Below are 25,881 nucleotides of genomic sequence, written 5' to 3'. Positions count from 1 at the left end.
TATATCAGTGTGGTGGCAAAATCTGGCAAGTGTTTGGTAGTGTACCACCAATTCTAAGCATGTGCAAGACCTTGCTTCCATATTATGTTAGCAATATGGCTTTAAAAAATCCCATGTGTGCATGGGAATAGCAATACACTACTGAATATTCGTGTGATCTCACCCCTATATTTAATATGACTGTCAAAGAGGATGGAGGTATCAAGATCAATAGAGGAGTAATACTCTGTGCATCTGTGGGCTCTTTACAGAATTTCTGCACATGCGTGGCACCATCTTCCACCGATGCACCTGTACTCCACCTCTGACCACTGCACCCGTACCATTCCCTCCACCACTGCTCCTGTGCAACTTACATCCACTAAAAGTGCCTGTGCACACCCTCCACCCCATGCATAAATGCCCCACCGCCCAGCTTTCACAGCACGCCTGTAAACACTCCCTTAAATGCCTGACTGATGCCTGCTTGCACACCAGCCCTCCATCCACCATCATACCAGTACACTGGCTCTACTCTTACCCCTATGCCAGAAAACCACCTCGTCACTTCTAACACCATCTGATACACTTAATTGGCCCTATCCCCCCACTCTCAAAACCCCACTTCAATGCCACCCTTTTCACCGCCATGTCCACACACCCCCTACTCCCACCATTGCACCCAAACCTTGTTCTGACAACCGTACCTATACTTGCTTCTCATTGCCCTCCCTTCATACCTGCACCAGCCATGCCCCCTTACCCATTATACTGCATCTCTACACTCCCACCTATTCCCACCACACCTACTCACCATTGGGCCTTTATACCTTCTCTCATCAGTGGGCCTTTACTATCACCATCTCTCCTGTAGTCACATCTCAATTCTCATGCCTGCACAAAGTGTCTCTGCCACTTTATCCCCTACACACCCCTACACCCAATGGCCCTGAACCCAAACCTTCCCCCCCCCCCCCCCCCCCCCCGCTCACAACACCACACCTGCTTCCCACCCCATGCTAAAAACACCTCCTTAATTTCAAAAGAAAATATTTTCTTGGGATGAAAAAGTGCAGTAAAAAATGAATCTTCTAATTAGATAAAGCAATATTTTGTTCTATTAGTTAAAACTAGCAAAATCTGGCATGTGGTGCCTTAATTTTATATTCAACACAGACACTCAGCCTTCAGCATATATAAAGATGTACATTAAACACTTATAAAGTAGTAAAATAGACATCTATTTCACATTTCCATTTTCAAGACTCCACTGATATGTCACTTTAAAATAATTTATCTGAATTGAATGCATTATATAATATTTTTCCTGACTTATAAATGGAGGAGTATATTTTATTACAAGCTTTTACACTAGAGGAATCTACGTTTTTAATATTTTTCTCAGTAAAGAAAGGCGTAAAAAGCACAGCACTGAAATGCAATCCTCCATTAGAGTGGCACATGCTCACAATACAACACACTAGATGACACGAGTTTAGAATAATTGGGATTTGATTTAAAGAGGCTTAGTCAACATGGATCTCCATGTGAGCTGAAGGTGACGTGATGGGTCAGATGTTACTGCATGTGTTCGTCGTATTCTGTTACAATAAGCCCAAGCCATGTGTGGAAACTGTGGAGGATATTCGAGTGGTCATTTTTCCTTTATTAAAGTCAGCCCACACTGATTCATTAAATTACTATTCAATGTAAAAACCACTTACCAGTGACGAAGCAAAGATCAAGGCCCATTCCTAAACTATGCACAAACATAAAACATCAATCCTTAATACTGTATTTAATTGTATTTCTCTCAGGCTTTAGATAATTCAGTAGCCTTATTTGTCTATGTACATAAGAACGTGTAGAAAGATTTTATGAGAGAAGTCATTTTTGGTCCAGCAATGTAATACGCTCTTGGGTTGATTTACCAAAGGCAAATAGACTGTGCACTTTGCAAGTACAGTTGCACTCATTTTCCTCAGAGCTTAGTAAATGTGGGGCAGCTTTACTTTGTAAAGAATACCCATTTCGCTGCCAGAAAAATAGAAAAAAACAGCATTTTTGCTTGCACATTATTGGCTGATGAAAATTAGCAGAACTTTGCCACATTCACTAAGCTCTGGGGAAAATGAGTGCAACTGCACTTACCCAGTGCACAGTCTATTTGCATTTAGGAAACACCAATATGTTGAGCCTATGTGACCTTGTTAGTATGCATATTCAGGATAAAGCTAAACTTCAGGTATATATAAAAGACACAAATGAATGCAGTTCATAAATACACCAATACATGTATTTTAACCACTTGACCACTGGGCACTTAAACACCCTTAATAACCAGACCAATTTTCAGCTTTGGTGCTCTCACATTTTGAATGACAATTACTCAGTCATGCAACACTGTACCCATATGAAATGTTTGTCCTTTTTTTCACACAAATAGAGCTTTCTTTTGGTGGTATTTAATCACCTCTCGGTTTTTTATTTTTTGTGCTATAAAAGAAAATTCTGTAAAAAAAATTATTTTTCTTTGTTTCTGTTATAAAATTTATCAGATTAGCAATTTTTCTTCATAAATTTTGAACAAAATTTATACCACTACATATCTTTGGTAAAAATAAGTACAAATTGGTGGATATTATTTGGTCTTTGAAAGTTATGGCTATGATGCCAGTATCTGAAAATTGATCACACCTGAAGTACTGACGGCCTATTTCAATTCTTGAGACCCCAACATGCCATAAAATTACAAATACCCCCCCAAATGACCCCTTTTTGGAAAGAAGACATTCCAAGGTATTTAGTAAGAGGCATGATGAGTTTTTTGAAGTTGTCATTTGTTCCCACAATTCTTTGCAAAATCAAGATTTTTTTTCCTTTTTTTTTTCCCCACAAAATTGTCATATTATCAGTTTATTTCTCACACACAGCATATGCATACCACAAATTACACCCCAAAACACATTCTGCTATTACTCCCGAGTACGGTGATACCACATGTGTGAGATTTTTACACAGCGTGTCCACATACAGAGGACCAACATGCAGGGAGCACAATCAGGCGTTCTGGAACACCTAGGACAATTCTGACATTTCTCTCCTACATGTAAAAATCATTTATTTGCTAGAAAATTACATAAAACATTATATATATATATATTTTTTTAGCAAAGACCCTAGAGAATACAATGGTGGTCGTTGCAAATTTTTATCTCACACGCGGCAATTTTTCGAACTTTTTTTTGGGGAAAAAAACAGTTTTGTGCTTAAAAAAAAACCCAGTAAAGTTAGCCCAATTTTTGCATAAAGTGAAAGATGAAGTTATGCTGAGTAAATAGATACCTAACATGTCACTCTTCAAAATTGCACATGCCAGTGGAATGGCGCCAAACGTCGCTACGTAAAAATCCCCATAGGCGACGCTTTAATTTTTTTTACTGGTTACATGCTTTGAGTTACAGAGGAGGTCTAGGGCTCGAATTATTGCTCTCGCTCTAACGTTCACGGCGATACCTCACATGTGTGGTTTGAACACCGTTTTCATATGTGGGCGGGGCTTATGTATGCATTCGCTTCTGCATGTGAGCACATGGGGACAGGGGCACTTTAAAAAAAAAAAAAAAAAAATTTATTGTTCATTTTACTTTATTTATTTTAGTTTGACATTTTTTTCCCCAAAAATAAATTTTTGATCACTTTTATTCCTATTACAAGGAATGTAAACATCCCTTGTAATAGGAATATGGGATGACAGGTCCTCTTTACAGTAAGATATGGGGTCAATAAGACCCCGCATGTCACCTCTAGGCTGGGAAGCCTGAAATAAAAATAAAATAAATAAATAAAAAGATTCTGGCTTTGATCATATTGGCGAGTTGGTAGAAGCACCGGAGGGTGGCGAGAGGGGGGGCGTCTATGGCTGGGTATTGCAGGGTATCACCGAGTATGGCTGGGTATCTCTGAGTATGGCTGGGTATTGCAGGGTATCTCCAAGTATGGCTGGGTATGGCAATTTATGGCAGGGTATTGCAGAGTATTGGTGGGGTATTGCAGAGTATTGGTATTGCAATACTCTGCAATGGGTATTGCAGAGTATTATGACCCCTCTTATAACCTCCTGTTTTAAACTCTGTTTTTTAACTCACCACTTTGACCAGTTCCACTTAGATAGCGTTCCAGCAGACTCAAGATGAGCAGGCTCACAATAAGTTCTACAGAAAGATATATAGACCTCAAGCACCTGTGCCCAATTAACCGCTCCCCTTAATTAGTAGGCTGAAGGAAGTAAAGAAAGAAAGAAAAAAAAAACTTTTTAAAAAGTGTCAGAAAATGGTATTAAAAAGCTACAAGGAAAAGCCCCAAAAGAACCTAAAAATGCAACCCAGCAGTCACCAGCAGTCAAAAAGCAATACTTATTCACACTCCACTCAAGGCTCCACTGTTCAGCTTACAACCAGCAGTTTGGCACCATGTTGCTAGTTGATGTTGATAGTTGATGTTGATAGTTTGGCGCCTCTCTTCTCTTTTAAACTCTCTAGATCCTGCTGGATTTTGCTTCTAATCCCCTTGTGGAGGCTTCCATTTGTGGATGGTCATTTTATGGTTACACAACCTGGTCACATTGTTATATTTTTTTTATATGGACTATAAACTGAAGGACTTATGAATAAATGGTTGTGGAAGGAATCATTTGAGTTTCCATTATTTCTTATGGGGAAATTTGCTTTGCTATACAAGTGCTTTGGATTACAAGCATGTTTCTGGAACGAATTATGCTCACAATCCAAGGTTTTACTGTAATTGTATTTGGTACTTGTTTGGACTGTCATTTAGGAGCCTTCAGGAACTTCAATATGCTCACCTTGAAGCTTTAATATTTATTAAGTAAACCTATATTTATTTATGTGCAGTATATATCCAGACTGCAGTATGCATGTCAGCCAACTACCTGCAGAATTTCTACAGCAACATCAGGTCATGATGAACCAAAACAAAACAATGGGCAAAGCTAGGCTCCTGGCTTCTATTCATCTAGCCTTGTGATCCAGGTCTCTTTGCTTGGCAGCATAACTGTTTCACTTTTCTCCACTGCTGTTAGGCAATATAGCATGGAAAGTGACCCGCCTCAGTCTTCTGAATGGACATTAAAGAATATGCGGCATGCCAATAAGGTTATCTCTATGCTCTCCCCTCCTGCAAGTTTGTTCAGTGTTATAATGACAGTAGTGTTCAAAGCAGTAGAGGACTCATTGGCTTAAAGTGCTGACCCTCCTTATCCAATCTGTGTGCTGCTGTGAGGGGTACTATGTGAGCCTAAGATGTCATCAATCTGTACATAAAAATTGCATTGAATGATTTTTAATGGATGCCTTACTAGACTAAATTCATGTCTGCCTGAAGTTCAGCTTAGAATAAAAATTATAACTTACATTTCCGACTAGACATTTGATATCCTCAGCTGAGCTGTGACCTTTATCATCACAGTAGAACAGGGACTTGGAAGTATAGAGTACTGTTTTTAAATGTCATATGAGTTCAAACAAGTTTTGAACATATCTATAATGCATGATTTTCATTGTTAAAAAGAGTTTGCTGTCCTAGGTGCAGTTCTTCCACAGACCAATTTGTTAAATTTAGCATTGTCTGTCTTTAAGAGGCATTTTAATTTTCTTTATTTAAGAAAATCAGTCATGTGTACTGGTAGTTTCCAAGAGGCTGCAGTCATTCATCCCCTGCATCTCTTTCATTCCCTGGCTAGGGTCACTCCAGGCAAAGCTGTGTTTTCATTCTCAGTTTTTTTTCACCTGTTATGTACAGTTCTCTTAAGCACTTATTTCCTCCCTCTGGAAATTTGGAATGTAAACCCTAAGTCCCTGACTGAGGATTGCTACAGTAACACAATTATTCTCCTTCTAGTCGAGAGTTGATTTGCTATATATTTTTAAAGCCTAACTCTGGGCAGGATTACTGTCATGGGTTTCATGTAGGCAAACATTCTTGTTCCTTGGAAGAATCTTGCTATCATGCAGGCATACTTTTATAGCTTGGAAATCAGTTCATTTACATTCTGGGGGAAGTTCAGCTTCTACTCCAGTTCTTGACAACTTCAGCTGTAAATGCTGTAGGTCTCATAGACCCCAGAACTACGGTCACATCTCTCTCCGACGCTCTTCTGGGTTATTCGCAAAATGAAGCCTGGGGCCATGTGCTTTGTGATTGGTCTGGAGGAAAGGGGGGTGGAGATGCGACCAGGAACTATGAGACTTGCAGCGCTTGCAGCTAAAGTAGCCTGGAAGTACAGCAGGAGCTGGAGAACCTGTAAACCAGGGGTAGACAACCTTAATGAGGTAAATATCTACCTGAACAACACGAGAGAAGTCAAAGATCATCGGGTCTCCTCACACCTGACTTAAACCTGTAATTGTCGTAATACTGCGTAGTGATAGTGTGCATTGCACAGCAATTGTGGTTTTAAATCAGGTGGTGAGGAGGCAACATGTCGCCTCTTCACCACCTGTCAAACACACTCGGATCGCATTACTATTATGCCCAGTGTATTGCTTCACACTGACTTCTTTCCTCTGCTGGCACCACTCTGGAGACCGCTAGCTGGGATAAGAGGTGAAGTGCAGTTGGTATAATTTTGGATGGGACAGGAGCCAGCAGTACACAGAAGGCATCAGCTTATGTGGCTCTTGCTCCCTACTACAGCTACAACTTTACAAGTAGCCCCTCCTGATGCTGTAGAATGGCGGGTCAACAAGACCAGACCACGATCTACCAGTCACCTGTCCACAATCTACTGGTTGCTGACCCCCTGTTGTAAACTAATACTGATTTTGTAGAACATAATTATGCTAGAATTATGCCGGCATGACAGTGGGGTCTTCCCAAGAAAAAAAATGTTGCCTGCTTCAAACTTTCCCAGAGTTAGGCTTTAACGCAAAACTCTACAAATGTTGTATCTGCTGAACAGACAATAGGTGACTGTTAAGAAAAAAAAAGTTTTAGAATTTACAGCCTATAACAGGGTTTTCTATAGGATTATCTGGTCGAAGTGATAGAATCTCTTTAGGCTTTATGCACAGTGGGCACTTACTTCTAGTGCATGAGGCTTCAGCATTTAGCTGTGAGCGGAGGGCACATGTGCACCACCCAGCCCCATTGCTGGAAGTCTGTCAAACTCTATGAGAGGCTGAAACGCAGACTAGTGCTTGGAACACAGACTGCTTTCTTTCCAAGCATTCGTCCCTAGGAGCATACTGCCTTAGATGTAGGTACCACTAAGTGCGCCACCCATCCCAATACAGCCACAGCAGCTGTCAGCCTCTGATAGATTCTGGCAGGATGCTGGCAGTAGGGCTGTACAGTGCACTTGTGCCCTCCACCTGTAGGTAAACACTGGAGCCACATACACCAGGGGCTACTTGCCCTGTGTGAGGCCTTAACCATCTATTGCTGACCTATTAAAGTCCACAAAATAGTGGATCACAAATCCAGAACAGGCATAACACCCGATACACACATGGCTGTTAAAGGAAAGTAGCCTACTTGGAAGTAAAGCCAGGGCATCCCTGGTCAATGTACCTTCAAAAGCAATTCAGAAATGTGAGCTCCCATTGTCTATTCTCTTTTTATACTCAGTGTAGAGACTGTCTCCACTCCCCTAACAACACCATCTAGTGGTGATCAGTTAGCTGCTGCAGAAAAGGAGCTGCATGCAAACTTACTACTGTTAGGCTGCGGTCTAGACTACTGGAACCGGAGCCATCCCTTCTGATTTGCTTATTTGGACGGGATGAAGGGACACATGAAAATAAAGGATTTGTGCTAAAATGCACATTTTCTGTAAGGCCCCATTCACACTAGAAACTGCACATCTACTGCATGTTTTTACTTGCATGTATACATGCATTTGATGTGTGTTTTACATGCGGTTGATGTGCATTTAAATGCAGTTGACGTGTGTTATAGTATCTGTTTTTGTCCTTCTTTCTTTCTTTCCCTAGGCTTCTATGTGCACTGTGATGCATTGCAGTGCATTTTTGGTGCAGAAAAATGAGCATGTCCTACATTTTTGGACTACACTTCACAGCACTGTAATAATGTGAACTATGCCGATAGGATTACCTTAATTTTGGACTGTCTATGCAGTTGAAGTGCAGTCCAAAATGCAGCCAACTGCACCTCACTGTGTAAGATTTGAAAGGGCCCTAAAGCCAAAACATCTTCATGACATCCAGTCTAGCATAACCATTCTTCTCTTGACAGCTTTCCTTTGATATTTGACTGGATGCTATAGGTTGAAGTTCAGTTTTGTACAACTGAACTTTTCTATAAAAAATAATAATATGCCACATGATAGGACCCTCAGGCCGGGTACACACGCGGGGACTGTTCGCTCAACTTTGTCCGCTGAACAGTGTTTCGGCGGACAGTCCGCTCGTGTGTGGGCTTTCAGCGGACAGTTTCAGCGGACAGTCTGCTGAACAAAGTTTTTCGGAAATTCCGAAAAACTGTCCGCTGAAACTTTGTTTCAGCGAACAGTCCCCTCGTGTGTAGGCTTGTTCGTCAAACTAAGTTCCGCGCATGCTCAGAAAGGATTTACACGCCGAAGTTTGCATTGCAGTGTATAGGACGTCGTTTTCTAGTCCCGTCGTACGTGCCGTTCACGTCATCGCGCACGGTTTCAGCGGACTGTTCGTTCGTCGTGTGTGGGCAAGTCCGTCCATGCTAATTTTGAGCGGACTGTCCGCTGAAACTGTTTGACGGACAAAGTTGGGCGAACAGTCCCCGCGTGTGTACGCGGCCTCAGAGATAATTCATTCAGATAAAATTATTTCAACCAGGGTAGTGAGATTGACAGTTGGAGCAATTCTTACACAAATGATTAGTATCCAAAAGAATATCCAAAGGCATCTGAAGATTATTTCAAAGTTGTCAATGTTTCTTGTTGAAGGAGACTGGCCTTGTAATCTCCTAGGGGTTCATCTTGTCACAGAAGACTGTATAGTCAGAGCTATATCAGTGGCAGCATTACAGCTATCCTTTGGCTGTGTATAGAAAACAGAAATAAATTGTAAATGAACTGAGTCCAATCAGTAAATCTGTCAGGAAGTCTCCAAGACGAGAACCGCATGAAATATGGTGATTTCAGACCATGCTATACAAATCCACAACTGTCAGAAATCATGTCTGCGAGGAAGCAAGGAGCTGCCTTGTGGACACGTTGTGAATACAAAACTTTTCCTGTAAAGCTAGAGATCTGAATTACATACTGTGCCAGGGGAAATCAAGGCAGCTACAATAGCCAGGGGATCAATAAAAATTCTAAACAAGGCCAGCATGTAAATCACAGATGCCCAGAGACATTCCCCTGACATAGCTGACTTCTCAATTAATTTATATCTGTAGTGGCTTATAATGAGAAACCACAGCTGTAAATAAATGTTATATTTCATTGATATTCTCCATGCTTTTTATTGAGTTCACCTGTAATTAACACATATTTGAAGTGCAAAGAGCAACCACAAAATGTATATTTCAGTATATTGTACATTTACTATTAAAAATAATGTACCCTACATGTCCCAGGGTCAGGTCCAAGTATGTGGACCCATCACAGATTTTAACACTGATGTATGTGGTCAATTATGACCGATCCATAGTTACAGATCATAGGCTTAATTCACTAAGCTGCAAGGTATGTGCTAAATAAGATGGTTGGGATAGGTACATGTTGCTGTACTTTTTGCACAGAATATGCTGTAAACATACCGTACTGCAAAATAGAAGGGAATAGTTACTGCTTGTTTGTGGACTCGCTTGATGTCAGAGACCCCAGTTACGTAACACCTCATGGCAGCCAACTATTATCATATATATTGAGCTTACAATTTATTATCATCAGTGTGGTGCTTTGTTGAAATTCCTGTGAACAAATAAAAGTAAACTGTAAAATAACACAAAAAGAAAGGGCCTTTAACTCTGAACCTCCTGGGGTTCAAGGCTCCTGACAGAGGCAAGGTATGCCATGGTCCACCTAGGCTGAAGCCAGGTGGATCCCACTCCTTAGGAACTAGGCCAAGCCAGTCCACCAAGTACATAATGAGGGGCTCTCCTGATGAGATAGCCTTTCAAATGGAGAGAGGCTAAAGTCCCAAAGCCACAGAACCTCCCTTCGACATCAGAAAAAGCCTTCTGATGACCTGTCTCTGTGCAAACAAACAAAAACAACACATGTGCAGTATATGCACTCGTAAATAAATAATAATAAAAAACAGTGCCTTGTACAATACATAGCAGCATTTTTGGCTGGTCTAAAAATTGCCCTGGTTAGCCAAAAGGCCCACCCATAGTGCCAGTGATTAGTGTGATGCAGCCCAAAAGTGTTTTTCTGGCACCCCTGGCATGCCAATTCAGACAAATACAGCCCCATTGAAATCAGAAAGGCATTAGAATTTAGGGAGAGCCCTGTCATCAATCAGGGACAAATCTGGTAACCCAAGCCAGATTCAACCTGAGAGGAAAATAATCCCTCTCACCATCCCCACCCTATTACATCAGGAAAATCCTTACCAATGTCCCCCAGTCCGAAGGCACCATTCTTCCTTCTGACAACTGAAAAGAACAGATACTACACTTGATCTTAGCCAAAAGGTCAAAAATACATACACATACTAGAGCCAATTAATCTGCGAGCATATCTTAGAAGAGGAAGAAACCAGAGCACCCTGAAGAAGAAACCCACAGAAAGCACAGAAAGAACTATAAAACTCCATGCAGATAGTTTTATAGTTGAGATTTAAATCAACAACTTTAATGCTGCCAGGCAGAAGTGCTAACCACTGTGCCGAAATAACACCTTTTTTGCACCACTGATGATACTAATTACATTTGTTTTTGTTGGATTTCTCTGTATGACACAAAATAAATGTTTTCCATGTTATTTAGTCTTCAGGGGGACTTTAAATAAATTGTATTGTTTCTTGAGCTCCAGAAAATCAACAGATATCGGGAACAGTTGTTTTGAATTTAGACACTTGTTGCATTACTTCTCAGAACAGGGATGGAAAAAGGTTTATTAGCCCAAGCAGGCATGCAGTTTCAGTTGATATATATTCAGATATAAATATTACCCTAGCACAGTCAGAATCCAGCTTGCTGTATCTAGTAATATCCAGTTCCAGTCCGAGGTTGTGCAAAGGGTCAGACAGGTTACCACATACCATGAGAATCTCATTTTCATTAAATAAAACTTGGTGGGAACTTTCGGCTCTCCCACCTATTTGTACTTGATCATGCACATTTTTCTGTAGAGGGAATATGCTGGCAGTTGCTACCACCTGGAAGTTATGTAAAGAAATCTGGTATTTTCAGGAACATGTCCCTCGATAAGACACATTTTATTACCCCATCTCTCTAGCAGATAAATCTGTGTATTAAACATGTTCTCCAGCTTACTTATTTATTCTCATTTCTAAAGATGGTATTATTTGTATAAAAAAATAGAAAATCCTTAATTTTAATAGTAAATCCTTAATTATTTTGTTTTAAAAATCTTGCTTTTTATGGTGTCATTGTTCCAGTAACTAATTTGGTGAGGTTTGTAAGGTACCACTCCTTCTCTGCCTGTCCTTGCAAGTAAGTATATTAGCTCTTCTAAAGGGTGAGCAAAGAGGGCAAAGATTGATTGTCAGGGGGTTCTGCAAACCCAACAGGAAGTCCACAAACCCTTAACATAGCGCCAAAGCCTATTGAAGTCTATAGGAATCACACCCCAATATGGCATAACACAATCCTTCCTGAATTTCAATCCATCCTGACCCTGAGATATGGAGCTCTAAGGATATCTTTTACCTATCCCACCTAACTCTCATCGGGGAAACAAAAAAATTTGACAGACTGAAGTTGGAGTTTGAGTTGCCCAACCACATTCTCTTTAGAAATTTACAACTCTGACATGTTTTCAGAACACAATTCCCGACTGGTTTTCCCAACATGGACAATAATCCCCTCCTGGAGGTGATCGAAAGCTCAGACCCAAAGAAGTTAATGAAGTCTATAGGAGCCAAAAGCTGCTACTTTTCTATACTTTTTTTAAGGCTAATTTGCAAGATATGGTTAAAATAGGCATGGGCAGCATGGAATTGCCATGGGGGATGTGCACCAGTGCAAAATTTTATTTTAATTTATTTAATTTACATTTCATTTCATTTTAAATATGCCATGCAGCTGGGAGAGGGTCTTTTCACGTGGTTTAAAGGTCAACATTAAAAATATGCAAATCCTTTTCCTGCACAAAACACCTTAAAGTTGCCAGTAAAGTCATGGAACCGTACAATATGAGACATTAAAAAAAATGGGGAAAAAAGAGACATTAAAAAAAATGGGGAAAAAGTGTCAAGTGTCATGGGGTTTCCATTTTGAATTAAAACCACACCCTTATCTAGGCATGCAGCCTCAATGGCCAGGAAAGGGAGGGTGGTGAGTGTGCGCCCTCCCCCTCCTGAACCATATCAGTCCACATGCCTTTCAAATTTGGGGGCTAAATATGCACTGATTACTGTATAAATGTCACTGGCAGGGAAGGAGTTAACACTAGGTGCGATTAAGGGGTTAAATGTGTTACCTAGCGAGTGATTCTAACTGTGGGGGGGAGGAGACTGATGAGAGGCGCACACGATCTGTCTCCTCTCCCCTTGACAGGACTTGGATCTGTGTGTTTACACAAACAGATCCACATTCCTGTTCTATCACCAGCAATCGCGGGTGCCTGGTGGACATCACGGCCGCCGGGCACATGCATTGGCTCCCGAGTGATGCAGCCGACGCGTGCGCACTCCCTATTCTGCTGGGACAACATATGATGCCTGCCCGGAGGGACAGAGTGTTCCTGTGGCCGTCATATGACAAAAAAAATTAAACAATCTCACCTGATAAAAATATATCCTTACTCACTTCATCCAGGGATGTAGAATCAGCATAAATGGCGCCCACTTGCCGTCCGCTGCACTATCACCAATAAATGACAGTCAAACCTGCTGGGAATCCTGGGTCACATCATTGACCAAAAGTTTGACTGCCATTTAGCAGCATTAATACGATGGGACACCATCATCAGGTGGCGGGTCCTGTGGAAACATAATTTGACAGTGGATTTACGTCTTTGGATGACGTGATTGGTAATGGATTTACATCAGGGGACATTGTTTACATTTTTAAAATTTTTATTAAAGGGTTTACACTGCATGTTTATATTTGCACTTAATGCACCCCCACAAACATCCACATCCTCTTCAGACTGGATGAGAGGTAGAGGCCCAGCACGAGGGCAAGGTGCCTTATAGATAAGAGAGGTTTTACTGTCCACCTTGCAAAGTAACATTTAAATGCTGAATTGCTTTTAGCCCACTGTGGTACACTTACTTGTATGATGCACACTCACTGCCCTCCCTCTCCTGGCCACCCAGGCTACATGCTGGATTAGGATCTAGTTTGTTTTCTAGGGTTCACTCCATGCTGGGGTTTTTTTTTTTTACATGTACTGCCCTTTTAAATAAGAGGAGGCAAGAAGCTCATCCTCACTTTTGTATTTCAGATGACTGACCATTAGGAATATCTTTTACTTTTATAGGGTCGCTTTAGGATGTATTATCTACTCCATGGTATAATAGAATATGTTTGCCCAAAAATCAAGACAATTATAAAATAAAGTTTTTGTCCCTTCCAATGCTACAGATAGAAAAATGTGTAAAAAACAAAAACATAACATAGAAAACACAGTTCAAAAAAAATAAAAAAATAAAATTCCCAATTCCAAACAGTCCTCTTAAACTTCTCCAAAACTTAAAAAAAAACATCCTGTACTCCACCCCCTCCTCATCTTATGCTTTACTCAAAAGAATTTATGAGTCACACTTGGTGGTATGGGAGGCAATTCTCCAAATGGTAACAATTTAAACAAATCATGGCTTGGATGGGAACAGTCCCCAACAATGCTATGAGCTTTTTAAAGCCCAGAAACACATTTCAGAGTGTCAGGTCCTAGACTGCATACCACCTGTCCCCATTGTAGGTACGCGTGTGAATCACATATATTTTAGTTATTTTAACAATTCTTTTTTTATTATTGTACTACTTTTAAATTATTCTGGAGTTCTCGCTTTAAAATGAAACTCTGGTCAAACTTGAAAATGAAGACTTGGAATGCATATAGACAATACAGAAAAGTTACTCAGGCCCACATATTGCTGTCCAATCTACTGCCTTTTGTAGGTATTCTGTCATATGGGAACCTCCTTTTTTTTTTTTTTGCACTACAAACAAGGCATTTACAAACATTCAAGCCACCTTTTTATTTGTGATATACCCTCTTATTTAGTAGAAAAGTAAGTTACTCAATCTTGATACTCCTGAATACGGAATATCTCACCCACATTACATTTGATGATCTGTCTGTAATCTGACTGCGGTGGATTATGTAGAACTCAGATTGAGGCATATCTAAAGTGAAAACTGTTTGGTGTTGGAAAGAGTGAGACGGGGCAGAACCTCTGCCAGGTCCTTATTGCTATATGTGTACCAATTCACAGTCACCCTTTGTATTTGTCTTTAGGACTACTGTCAGCTGGACAGTAAGAACTAAAAAAAAATCCAACAGTTGTAGGATTTGCAGTTGTTTTGCAGTTGTTTTTTAAATACACGGTATCAGTGCATGATAGTGCATCCAGAAATTATTCACAGTGCTTCACTTTTTCCACATTTTGTTATATTACAGCCTTGTTTCAAAATGGATTCAATTTGTTATTTTCCTCAAAATTCTACAAACAATACCCCATAATGACAAAGTGAGAGAAGTTTATTTGAAATCTTTGCAAATGTATTAAAAATACAAAACGAAAAAAATCACACGTACATAAGTATTCACAGCCTTTGCATGACACTCAAAATTGAGCTCAGGTGCATCCTGTTCCCGCACTGATCATCCTTGAGATGTTTCTACAACTTGATTGGAGTCCACCTGTGGTAAATTCAGTTGATTTGACATGATTTGGAAAGGCACACACTTGTCTATATAAGGTCCCACAGTTAACAGTGCATGTCAGAGCCATAAAGTCCAAGGAATTGTCTGTAGACCTCCAAGACAGGATTGTATCAAGGCACAGATCTGGGGAAAGGTATAGAAAAATTTCTGCAGCAAACTCCCAATTACCACGGTGGCCTCCATCATCATTTGTTAATGGAAAAAGTTTGGAACCACCAGAACTCTTCCTGGAGCGGGCCGCCTGGCCAAACTGAGTAATCAGGGAAGAAGGGTCTTAGTCAGGGAGGTGACCAAGAACCTGATGGTCACGCTGACAGAGCTCCAGCATTTCTCTGTGGAGAGAGGAGAACCAGACGGAAGCCACTCCTCAGTAAAAGGCACATGACAGCCCACCTGGAGTTTGCCAAAAGGCACCTGAAGGACTCTCACACCATGAGAAACAGAATTCTCTGGTCTGAAGAAACCAAGATTGAACTTTTTGGCCTGAATGGCAAGCATCATGTCTGGAGGAAAATATGCAGCAATGATCAAATGGTCAATACCATCCCTACAGTGAAGCATGGCGGTGGCAGCATTCTGCTGTGGGGATGTTTTTCAGTGGCAGGAACTGGGAGACTAGTCAGGATCAAGGGAACGATGAATGCAGCAATGTACAGTTACATTCTTGATGAAAACCTGCTCCAAAGCGCTCTGGACCTTAGACTGGGGCAAAGGTACATCTTCCAACAGAACAACAACCCTAAGCACACAGCCAAGATAACAAAGGAGTGGCTACGAGACAAAGCTGTGAATGTCCTTGAGTGGCTCAACCAGAGCCCAGACTTGAACCTGATTGAACATCTCTGGGTAGATCTGAAAATGGCTGTGCACGACGCTCCCCATTCCAAATTGATGGAGCTTGAGAGGTCCTGCAAAGAAGAATGGGAGAAACTTCCCAAAAATAGGTGTGCCAAGCTTCTAGCATCATACTCAAAAAGATTTGAGGTTGTAATTGGTGCCAAAGGTGCTTCAACAAAGTATTGAGCAAAAGCTGTGAATGGTTACAGTATGTACATGAGTTTTTTTCATTTTTTTTATTTTTAATAAATGTGCAAATATTTCAAACAAACTTCTTTCACATTGTCATTGTGGGGTATTGTTTGTAGAATTTTGAGGAAAATAAAGAATTGAATCTGTTTTGGAATAAGGCTGTAACATAACAAGGGTAATCTTTCAGTGTGGAAAACTGTTCCAAAGATTTCCCCTCGCTTTGGAGAAATTGCCTCTCACTTCCCCCTGTGTTACCCAGTTAATTCCCCTCTCTGATAAAAAAAAATGGCTTGATAACATTAGACATTCACTTATTCAGTTCACTTGTTGCCTGCACTTACTCTTTATGCTATTTAAAAAATTTTAAATTATACACATGATAAAAAATAGGACAAAGCTTTTATCCAGATTCGGTTCTGTATTTATTTCAATGTAAGTTTTCATAAATCAAAAAGGCAATTGTCTTGTTTGACTTTAGTTCAGAATTATTTGTGCTTTGGCTGTGGCAGTGAACAGAGTGTGCTGCAAAGTAAACAAACGCGACCTAAGTCCTGCTCCAACATTTTAGTCTTTGAAGTCTTTGCCAGCTTTGGTACAATGATATTTTTATGGCTAGATATTTCTCACAAGAAGAAGTTTTTATTTAAGCGAGGCTCGGGCTTGCAAGTTAAAAAATGGACAACACTGCTGTTTCAGCCAGTAAACATCTAGTATAAGGAAGAGACATAAGACAGCAGGAAAGGAGTAGACGTCAGGTAAAGCTAAACAATTCAATCCAGACAAAATAGTGGAAATGTTTATGCCACTGGAAAGCAGCAAATGTGCTAAAACGGGATGTTTCAGAACAGTTTAATACTCCCTCCGTGATTTTTTTTTTTGCACTGACAGATACATTTTCATGAAAAGCTTTAAGGGTGTTCTCTTCTTCTCTGTCTAAGTAGTTTGAGAAGAAAGGAACACCTCGAAATCTGGTCCTGAAAATGGAACTAGTAGTGTAAATATGCAAAAGTGTCACTGACAATACTCTATTCTTTTTTTTGACAAGTGCGTGAATACAACTACGATCACTTTCAAAGTATACAAACCTGTACTCTTATCATAAACCATCAGGGTCCTTGCACATGGGCCAGCTAAGCATAACTGCAGCTGTATTTCCTCCACCCAGGAAGCCCAAGTGCACCATACAGCCAGTCATTAACAGGAAGGTCTGTGCACTATTGTACTTGCGTATAGGGTGGTACTATTGTAAACATGACTACAGTCTACAGACGTATGCAAAAAACTTTGCAAAAAATTTAGAGTTAATTTGTATAATGGATAATGCTATTTATCCGTTTCTGTCTATAAGCTATAAAGCTTGAAACCCCAAAGATTGTATCAAGCAGTGCAGGCAATTAAGCTCTACTTTATGTCAACAATTTTTTATATACTTTTATTAAACACTTTATATTGGAAACTGATTAGAAGGTTTGAATACACAATTTCAAGATTATATATATATATATACACACACACATATATTATATATATATATATATATATATATATATATATATATATATATATATATATATGTATATATATATATATATATATATATATATATATATATATATGTACTGTTTCATTTGGCAAAAGATTATTGTAACAATACACATACTATTTACTTCATCAAAGGACTTTTAAGTCGTAATTGAATGTATCTTTGTTTTTGGGTTTAGAAACACTTTTAAAACTGCCTACCAGTCTCATTTAGTAGAACTACAACATTTAAGCCAGCAATACATGGATCAAAATCCGGCTGGGTCAGCAGGGACCAGACAAATTTTGATCCATCTGTGACCACTGTGGTTTACCCATCGACTTCTGTTCAACCACCCTCCTGGTTGGCTTTGCTTTGTTTTTTTTTGTTTTTTTGCTCGATTAGCATTACTGGCTATACAGTAGACACTGATCTGTGTATTCTGATGGTGGGGAAGTCTTGCCACTGTCAGAATATAACTCAGCAGAGAGGATCCCCCCATCAACACAAATCAGGGCATTTTTTTCTTTTAACCCACTGGTTGAATGAAAAAAACAATCCATGTATGGCCATCTTAAGCAATTTGGTAAGCTGCAATATATTACATCTTTGCTTTTGGATTTAAATGCTACTTAAAACTCTCCTGCAATAAAGCAATGGCTTGACCTTAGATACATCATTGTCAATGGAGGAAGATTAACACAGCTATAGTTTCCATTACATTTAAAGTTCCTCCAGAACAAGGAAGACGTCATTGTTGGAAATCCTGGAATGGAGCTGCTTTTATGTTTTGCCAGACACTGACGCTTTGTCTAAAAGCTTAATTGAATCTGAGCATTATCTTCAAACTTACACTGGCACAATAATCTGCTTTTACGTAATTATATGTTCTAGCCCCTTAATAAATTAAAGTGATGTTTTTGTAATCTACTTCCATGCTTAAATTACCACCCTAAATGAAGAGTGATGCAAATGAAGAGTGCTTGTACTGCCATTGTACCAAAGTATTAGTCAGACCTCACATGTGTGTACCATCAATTGCGTAAGAAAATTGTGTGCGATTTTTATTGCACACTAATTATCTAAATACAATAGAAAGTAATTATTGCTTTTCAGTACATCACAATAAACTACAATTCATAGTGAGGGGAACTCTCCAACAGCAACAGAGACAGAAATAGATTACAAAAAAAAACAACACTTTTTTAAGTAGAGTGGGGGATGGCTAGAATCCGTATCATATTTGTGTTTTGTCTGTGTCCCTGTTGCAATGTTTTCCACTCTCCCTGTCTGGTAAAACTGCCGTCCCCTAGAGAGGAAACAAGGGAAAATCTTTGTAATAGATCCATACATAGCAAGATAAAGCAAACAAGGGTTCCTATCTTTCTCCACTTGATCTAAAATGCAAAAAATGTTTTTGGCTTATACACTTTTTTGTAAGTGGGCATCCATCTTAAAGTATCAGTGCTAGTGACCCAGAGAACAAGGGTTGAGAATGGCCTAAGCACCTGTATCAATATGTAGCTGAGTACACCAGTACATAGGGGCTTCCAGGTTCAGTGTGTGAATAAATGCACCATGGAAAGATTTGTTCCCCACGATTAACATTTATGTCAATATGCACTGACGGTTTAGTAAACCTTAAACTCACTTTAAATTTTACAGAAAAATCAAGTTTATCTAGTACTTATTAAATGAGCATTGAGTGTGAATAGTTACAGTATCTCACAAAAGTGAGTACACCCCTTTTATTTTTGTAAATATTTTATTATATCTTTTCATGTGACAACACAGAGTGTACAGCTTGTATAACAATGTAAATTTGCTCCCCTCAAAATAACTCAACACACAGCCATTAATGTCTATCCTGCTGGCAACAAAAGTGAGTACACCCCTAAGTGAAATTATCCAAATTGGGCCTAAAGTGTCAATATTTTGTGTGACCAACATTATTTTCCAGCACTGCCTTAACCCTCTTGGGCATGGAGTTCACCAGAGCGTCACAGGTTGTCCTCTTCCACTCCTCCATGACAACATCTCAGAGCTGGTGGATGTTAGAGACTTTGCGCTCCTCCACCTTCAGTTTGAGGATGGCAGATGCTCAATAAGGTTTAGGTCTGGAGACATGGTTGGCCAGTCTGTCACCTGTTATGTTGAAATACTGCCCTGCAGCCCAGTCTCCGAAGAGAAGGGGATCATGTTCTGCTTCAGTATGTCACAATACATGTTGGTATTCATGGTTCCCACAATAAACTGTAGCTCCCCAGTGCTGGCAGCACTCATGTAGCCCCAGATCATGACACTACCACCATGCTTGACTGTAGGCAAGACACACTTGTCTTTGTATGCCTCATCTGGTTGCCACCACACACGCTTGACACGATCTGAACCAATTAAGTTTATCTTGGTCTCATAAGACCACAGGACATAGTTCCAGTAATCCATATCCTTAGTCTGCTTGTCTTCAGCAAACTTTTTGCAGTCTTTCTTATGCATCATCTTTAGAAGAGGCTTCTTTCTGGTACTGCAGCCATGCAGACCAATTTGATGCAGCATGCGATGTATGGTCTGAGCACTGATAGGCTGACCCCCCCCCCCCACCCACCCCGTCAACCTCTGCAGCAATACTGGCAGCACTCATACGTATATTTCCCAAAGGCAACCTCTGGATATGACGCTGAGCACGTGCACTCAACTTCTTTGGTTGACCATGGTGAGGCCAGTTCTGAGTGGAACCTGTCCTGTTAACCGCTGTATGGTCTTGGCCACCGTGCTGCAACTCAGTTTCAGGGTCTTGGCAATCTTCTTATAGCCTAGGCCATCTTTATATAGAGCAACAATTCTTTTTTTCAGATCCACAGGGAGTTCTTTGCCATGAGGTGTGATGTTGAACTTCCAGTGACCAGTATGAGAGAGTGAGAGCGATAACACCAAATTTAACACACCTTCTCCCCATTCACACTTGAGACCTTGTAACACTAACGAGTCACGTGACACTGGGGAGGGAAAATGGCTAATCGGGCCCAATTTAGACATTTTCACTTAGGGGGCGTACTCATTTTTGTTGCCATAGATTTAGACATTAAAGGCTGTGTGCTGAGTTATTTTGAGGGGGCAGCAAATTTACACTGTTATACAAGATGTACACTCACTATTAACATTGTAGCAAAGTGACATTTCTTCAGTGTTGTCACAGAAAAAGATATAATAAAATATTTACAAAAATGTGAGGGGTGTACTCACTTTTGTGAGATACATATGTTTACCCAAAAAACATTTTTCTCTGCAGTGAACATTAGTGCACATTATTGCCATGAACATTTGAGCCAAGGGATGTACAGAGAAAGAAGGGATGGATAGAAATGTTTGAATGAACTTTAATCTATTATATGTCACTTAAGAGCACTACGCACAACTCTACATCGAAAACATATTACAAATTATGTCTGCTGCTTTCTTTGTATACATTTAATCCTAGAATTTTCATCACTAAATACAGGTTCACAATAGGACTCAAAGTCTTTTGTAAAGGAAATATACATTTTTTTTTTTAGCACTGACCCCCGAAGGAGCTGCTGGTTTTATTGGGCTTACCGTTACCTTCTTGAGTGCTTCTCAGTCTAGGGTTTCCCGTGGTAGATGGTCCAAAAAAACTGTGGAAACTGACACTGAATCTTCTTTAAGGTTATTTATTTGAAGCAGGTTAGGGTAGAGGGTTAGGAATCAGTTCAGGTACTTTGGACTGCAAAAAAGTCTCTTATAGAAAAAAATCCAGAGAATAGCAACATTTCACAGCTGGATTTTACAACCCCTGGATAGACCTCCTCCCACTAGGCCTAGCAGCCGGCAGGGTGCTAAGGAAAGTCTCTGCCACAGACTTGAGCGTAGAATACTTGAGTAAAAGTCTCTGCCACAGACTTGAGTAACTGAGGGAAATTTAAAGAGCTATCATATGGTACCAGTATCTCTCAGCCAATCCAGTGATACCGTATGAGTGTAGCTCCATGTAGTGTCCTTCAACAGAGCCTTCAAGAGGAAGTAAACCCTGATGAGTTTACTTCCTCTTTCATTCCCTGCAAAGGCAAAGCATAATGGACTACTATGCATCGCATAGTAGTCCATTATGTGTCACTTACCTGACACAGGAGCCAGCGAAGTCGCCGCTGTCCCTTGTAGTCCGCCGCATCCATCTTCTTGGTGGGGTCTCGCAGCTCCGCCGCTGTCATTCGGCGAAGCCGCGATGACGTCACTCCCATGCAAGCGCACGGGAGCCGACGTGCGCGGCAGCTCCGTCGTTGAGAATGCCGCGCTCAGTGTGCCTGCGCGCCGCTGTCTACGGAGCATGCGCCGTAGACAGCAGTGCCTGTTTTCGGGCAAATATCTCCTAAACCATACAGGTTTAGGAGATATTTCTTGGACCTACAGGTAAGCCTTAATCTAGGCTTACCTGTAGGTCAAAGTGGTTTGTAAGGGTTTACAACCACTTTCAGGCTCCTTCAGAGAAGTCAGCCTTGCGCACGGCCTTCTGCTGAAGAGTCCTCCCCTGGGGTTTCTCCAGTTGCTGGGCCTCTCCCTTAGATGAGATGGCTCCGGACCACCTTTGAATCAATAGGCCCCCGAGATCCATTCAGGCCTGTCCTTGCAGTTGAGTTGCCTTGGGCTAGCCAGCCCCGAGACTTGGAAATGCATGGTTCCGCACCCCAGGCCAGGAGGGCCATGGGGCTGGTCAGGAAGAGACAGAAAATATTCTCCGGAACAGAACCCCGAAGCATGTGATGTCGGTACCTTAAATACCGCCTCCCAGAATGCACAGCAGGAGAACACTCCCACTGGGCTGGTTCCAAAAGAAACGTGGCATTCATTACACCCAGCTAGACTGGGTTCTTACCCTTGCTGGCGGTGACAGCTACACCTGAAGCCAAGGAGAAACCCAGTGCAACCCAGCTGGACTGGTACAGACCTCATAAATTTAGTAAATTAGCCCCAAAACCAAACTGTGGATTCAAAAAAAAACCATAGCGCCTACTCGCCAGGAGCCAGCAATACACATGTTTTTATATTTATTATAAATTATTCCTGGTGCTTTTTAAAAAAAAAAATAGCTAGACACTATAAATGTGAGTATTGTGCTGGACTCAATTAGCTGGTCAAGTAGGCTTTGCAAACAGAATGCTATTATTGTACCGCTGCAGGTAGCGGTCACCACACTAGCCCAGGATCATCCTTCATGCTCCACTAGTGGGTCTAGGCAATAGACACCTTCGCAGCGTGTCTTGCCAAAGTCGGGGACCCATCTTTCACATCTCCATATGTGGGCAAGTAGGCTGGTACAGCCACTGGATTTTCCATTTATGTCTGGCTGTTGGTGGAATGGGAGCAATCCAGTTATTAGCCAATTATTCCTATTGTTCTTATGTTTTTAATGCATGACATTAAACTCCACTACACAGGTCCAATAACCTGGTTCATATACATATTTTTAGTCCTTGTGTGATCTGGTGATACGAGACATTGCCCAATCTGAAGTTAAAACAAACCCTTGACACATACAGCCTTGTTCTAAGCACTTGATAGAGAAATATGGATGTTATTACTTAATATCAATTTAATTTTAACAGAGATATTTTAATGTATCAGATTAGCTCAAAATTTGAAATATAGTGATTTCTATTCCATCAGATTTATTTTTCATGTGTGACAAATTTGCAGATACAGCACACTCAGGGGAAATTGGCACTAAGAAAAAAGTAAAGCGACTTTTGAGCTTTCAGAGATATTTTCATGCATCAAGGCTTCTACGAGGAATTGTGCCCCAAGCCTCCCTGCACTTATTGGATGAAGACTATCTTGGTCAAGCACGGGTACGTTTAAACAAACTACCTTTTTACACATATTACCAATAATCAATCTTGCTAAAAGCTACATTTTTACACGCACAACACTTTTTGATCTGTACTGTCTAGCATTTATAATTTTCATAGTATGGTTAATAGGCTTCACATCTTTATACGTGCGTTTTTATGTATTTTTGTGTGCATTTTTAATATGCATGTTCATGCTTTCTGCACATGGATTTTGTCAGTCATATAAATGATGCATAAAATGTAGGTTGCAATGGGGCTGATTATCATATGCTGGAAACATGACAGTTTGTTACATGCATTTTCATGCTCTCCCATTGCCATCAATAGAGCCAGTGGGGTTGATTTACTAAAACTGGAGAGTGCAAAATCTGGTGTATCTATGCATGGTAGCCAATCAGTTTCTAACTTCAGCTTGTTCATTTAACCTTTAACAATAAAATCCAGAAGCTGAAGCTTGGTTTCTATGCAGAGCTGCACCAGATTTTGCACTCTTCAGTTTTAGTAAATCAACCCCAGTATGTCAGAGCACTAAAAAATGGATCTGCGTCTTTTTGGCCAATGCATGTCAACAGACACCCAGATGTGAACAATGGCTAAGTTGTGCTCATGCACTGAATTCATTATAATGCAAAGGTATGAACAGGAAATAAAGTAAGAATAAGGGCTTAATTAGACTTGTTGCAGCCCTTCCCACCCCATGGAAGAGCTATCTTTCTATCTTTCAGAGGGTGTTTGTCAGGTGGTTGGGAGGCAATATGTTGACTCCTTACTGCCTGTTTTAACCCTGTAAGTCCACACCATCATGGTACAACCATGTGTATTGCATGCTGTTGCAGAGCAGTTGTGGCACATGAATAGCTAGGGTTCAGCTGTGGTGCTGCCTGCCAAACACCACATATGTATAACCCCCTCTGGGTGCTGCATTGAGTTAAGGGGTTAGTCAGGGGTGGTAAACCTGCAGCAAGTAATTTCTGATCTTTGATAAATGAGAACTATAAGCCCTTGTACACACGGTCGGACATTCCGACGGAAAATGTCATGTTATTGGCTATAAAATTTTCCGACAACATGATCCGATCGGACTTTGTCCGATCATGTGTAGAGAATTCCGATCGGACAAAGTGCCACGCATGCTCAGATCAAATTCCTACACCAAAGCTATTGGCTACTAGCGTGAACGTAATCCCGTCGTAACAAAATAATGTTATCACGTTCTGAACGATCGGATTTTCCGACAACTTTGTGTATGCAACAGTTTCGGACAAAATCCGTCGGCAAAAATCTGACGGATTTGGTTGTCGGAATGTCCGACTGTGTGTACAAGGGCTAAGAAAGTATTATGGATCATATAAACTAAAATGTGTTTTACCATAAAGGAACATTATGTAAAACATTACCCTTGAACCCTGCCTATTGTCATCATCAATAATAATAAAACCTAAAAAAATTGCAGGCATGTATGAGCTTTGTAATTACTAGTCCATCTCTCAGTACATGAAATGAGTCACATGTTAATATATTAGAACAACAATGTCTTTGGATGCTGCTAGGCTTTGTGTTGCATGCACACTACATATCTCTTTGGTTAAAGTGGTAGTAAAGTCAGGACAAAATAAAAAAATAAAAAAACAGCCAAGCCCCTGCAGGTTAATTATATAATGTGATAGTATGCACCACATACTAGTACATTATGGCAGACTTGCCTATGAAATTAAGCGCTCCTGCAAGGCACTGTCATTTCTGCCAGGGTCTCCATCTTCAACTAGCCTTCCTTCTTGGCTTGTGCGCTCTGACCGTTTGAATGGCCAGGCCGCAATGACGTCACCCCGTGCACATGTGCGTGGGGGTCATGATAGCTGCAAAGCTGTCTGAATTAATGTCACACTCAGTATGCCCTTAATGCAAAGTGCGCATACACCGGTGCTGAATTTTTGTAATTATCGCCTCATAAATGAAGCACGTTTAAGAAACATTAATTGTACCTACAGGTAAGACTTATTGTAAGCTTAAAGTGATTGTAAAGTCTCTTTTTTTTAAAATAACAAACATGTTATATTCACCCACCCTGTGTAGTGGATTTGCACAGGGCAGGCTGGATCCTCCTCTTCTCAGATCCTATCCTCCTGGTCCCTCCCTCCTGTCGAGTGCCCCCCACAACAAGCAGCTTCCTATATGGCACCTGAGCCAAGCTGCAGCTTTGTGTGTCCATTCAGACATGGAGTTGTGGTTCAGCCCCACCCCTTCTCTCTCCTGATTGGTTGGCTGACTTTGATTGACAGCAGTGAGAGCCAATGGCGCCACTGCTGTGTCTCAGCTAATCCAGAGGGAAAGTCCGGGCCACCTGAGGAACTTGTGGATATCGCTGGATAGAGAAGGAGCTCAGTTAAGTATTAAGAGGTGCTGGGGGGATTGCTGTACACAGAAGGTTTCTTTATCTT

General features: G+C 40.7%; 1 protein-coding gene across 2 annotated transcripts in view; it reads left to right on the top strand.

Annotated features, from left to right (window-relative positions):
* Positions 1-25,881, top strand: part of PDE7B (phosphodiesterase 7B) — a 473,856-nt gene that overhangs the window by 394,324 nt on the left and 53,651 nt on the right. For both annotated transcript variants that reach the window (XM_077486808.1, XM_077486807.1), the window contains one exon: positions 23,289-23,440. In XM_077486808.1, coding sequence (XP_077342934.1) covers positions 23,289-23,440 — 152 coding nt within the window. The remainder of the gene's footprint in view (positions 1-23,288; positions 23,441-25,881) is intronic.

Source organism: Lithobates pipiens, unplaced genomic scaffold (genome assembly GCF_037356315.1).
Source record: "Lithobates pipiens isolate NorthernLeopardFrog02 unplaced genomic scaffold, aLitPip1_a1.2 Scaffold_18, whole genome shotgun sequence".
Lineage (NCBI taxonomy): Eukaryota > Metazoa > Chordata > Amphibia > Anura > Ranidae > Lithobates > Lithobates pipiens.
This window is presented reverse-complemented; position numbering and strand designations above follow the sequence as displayed.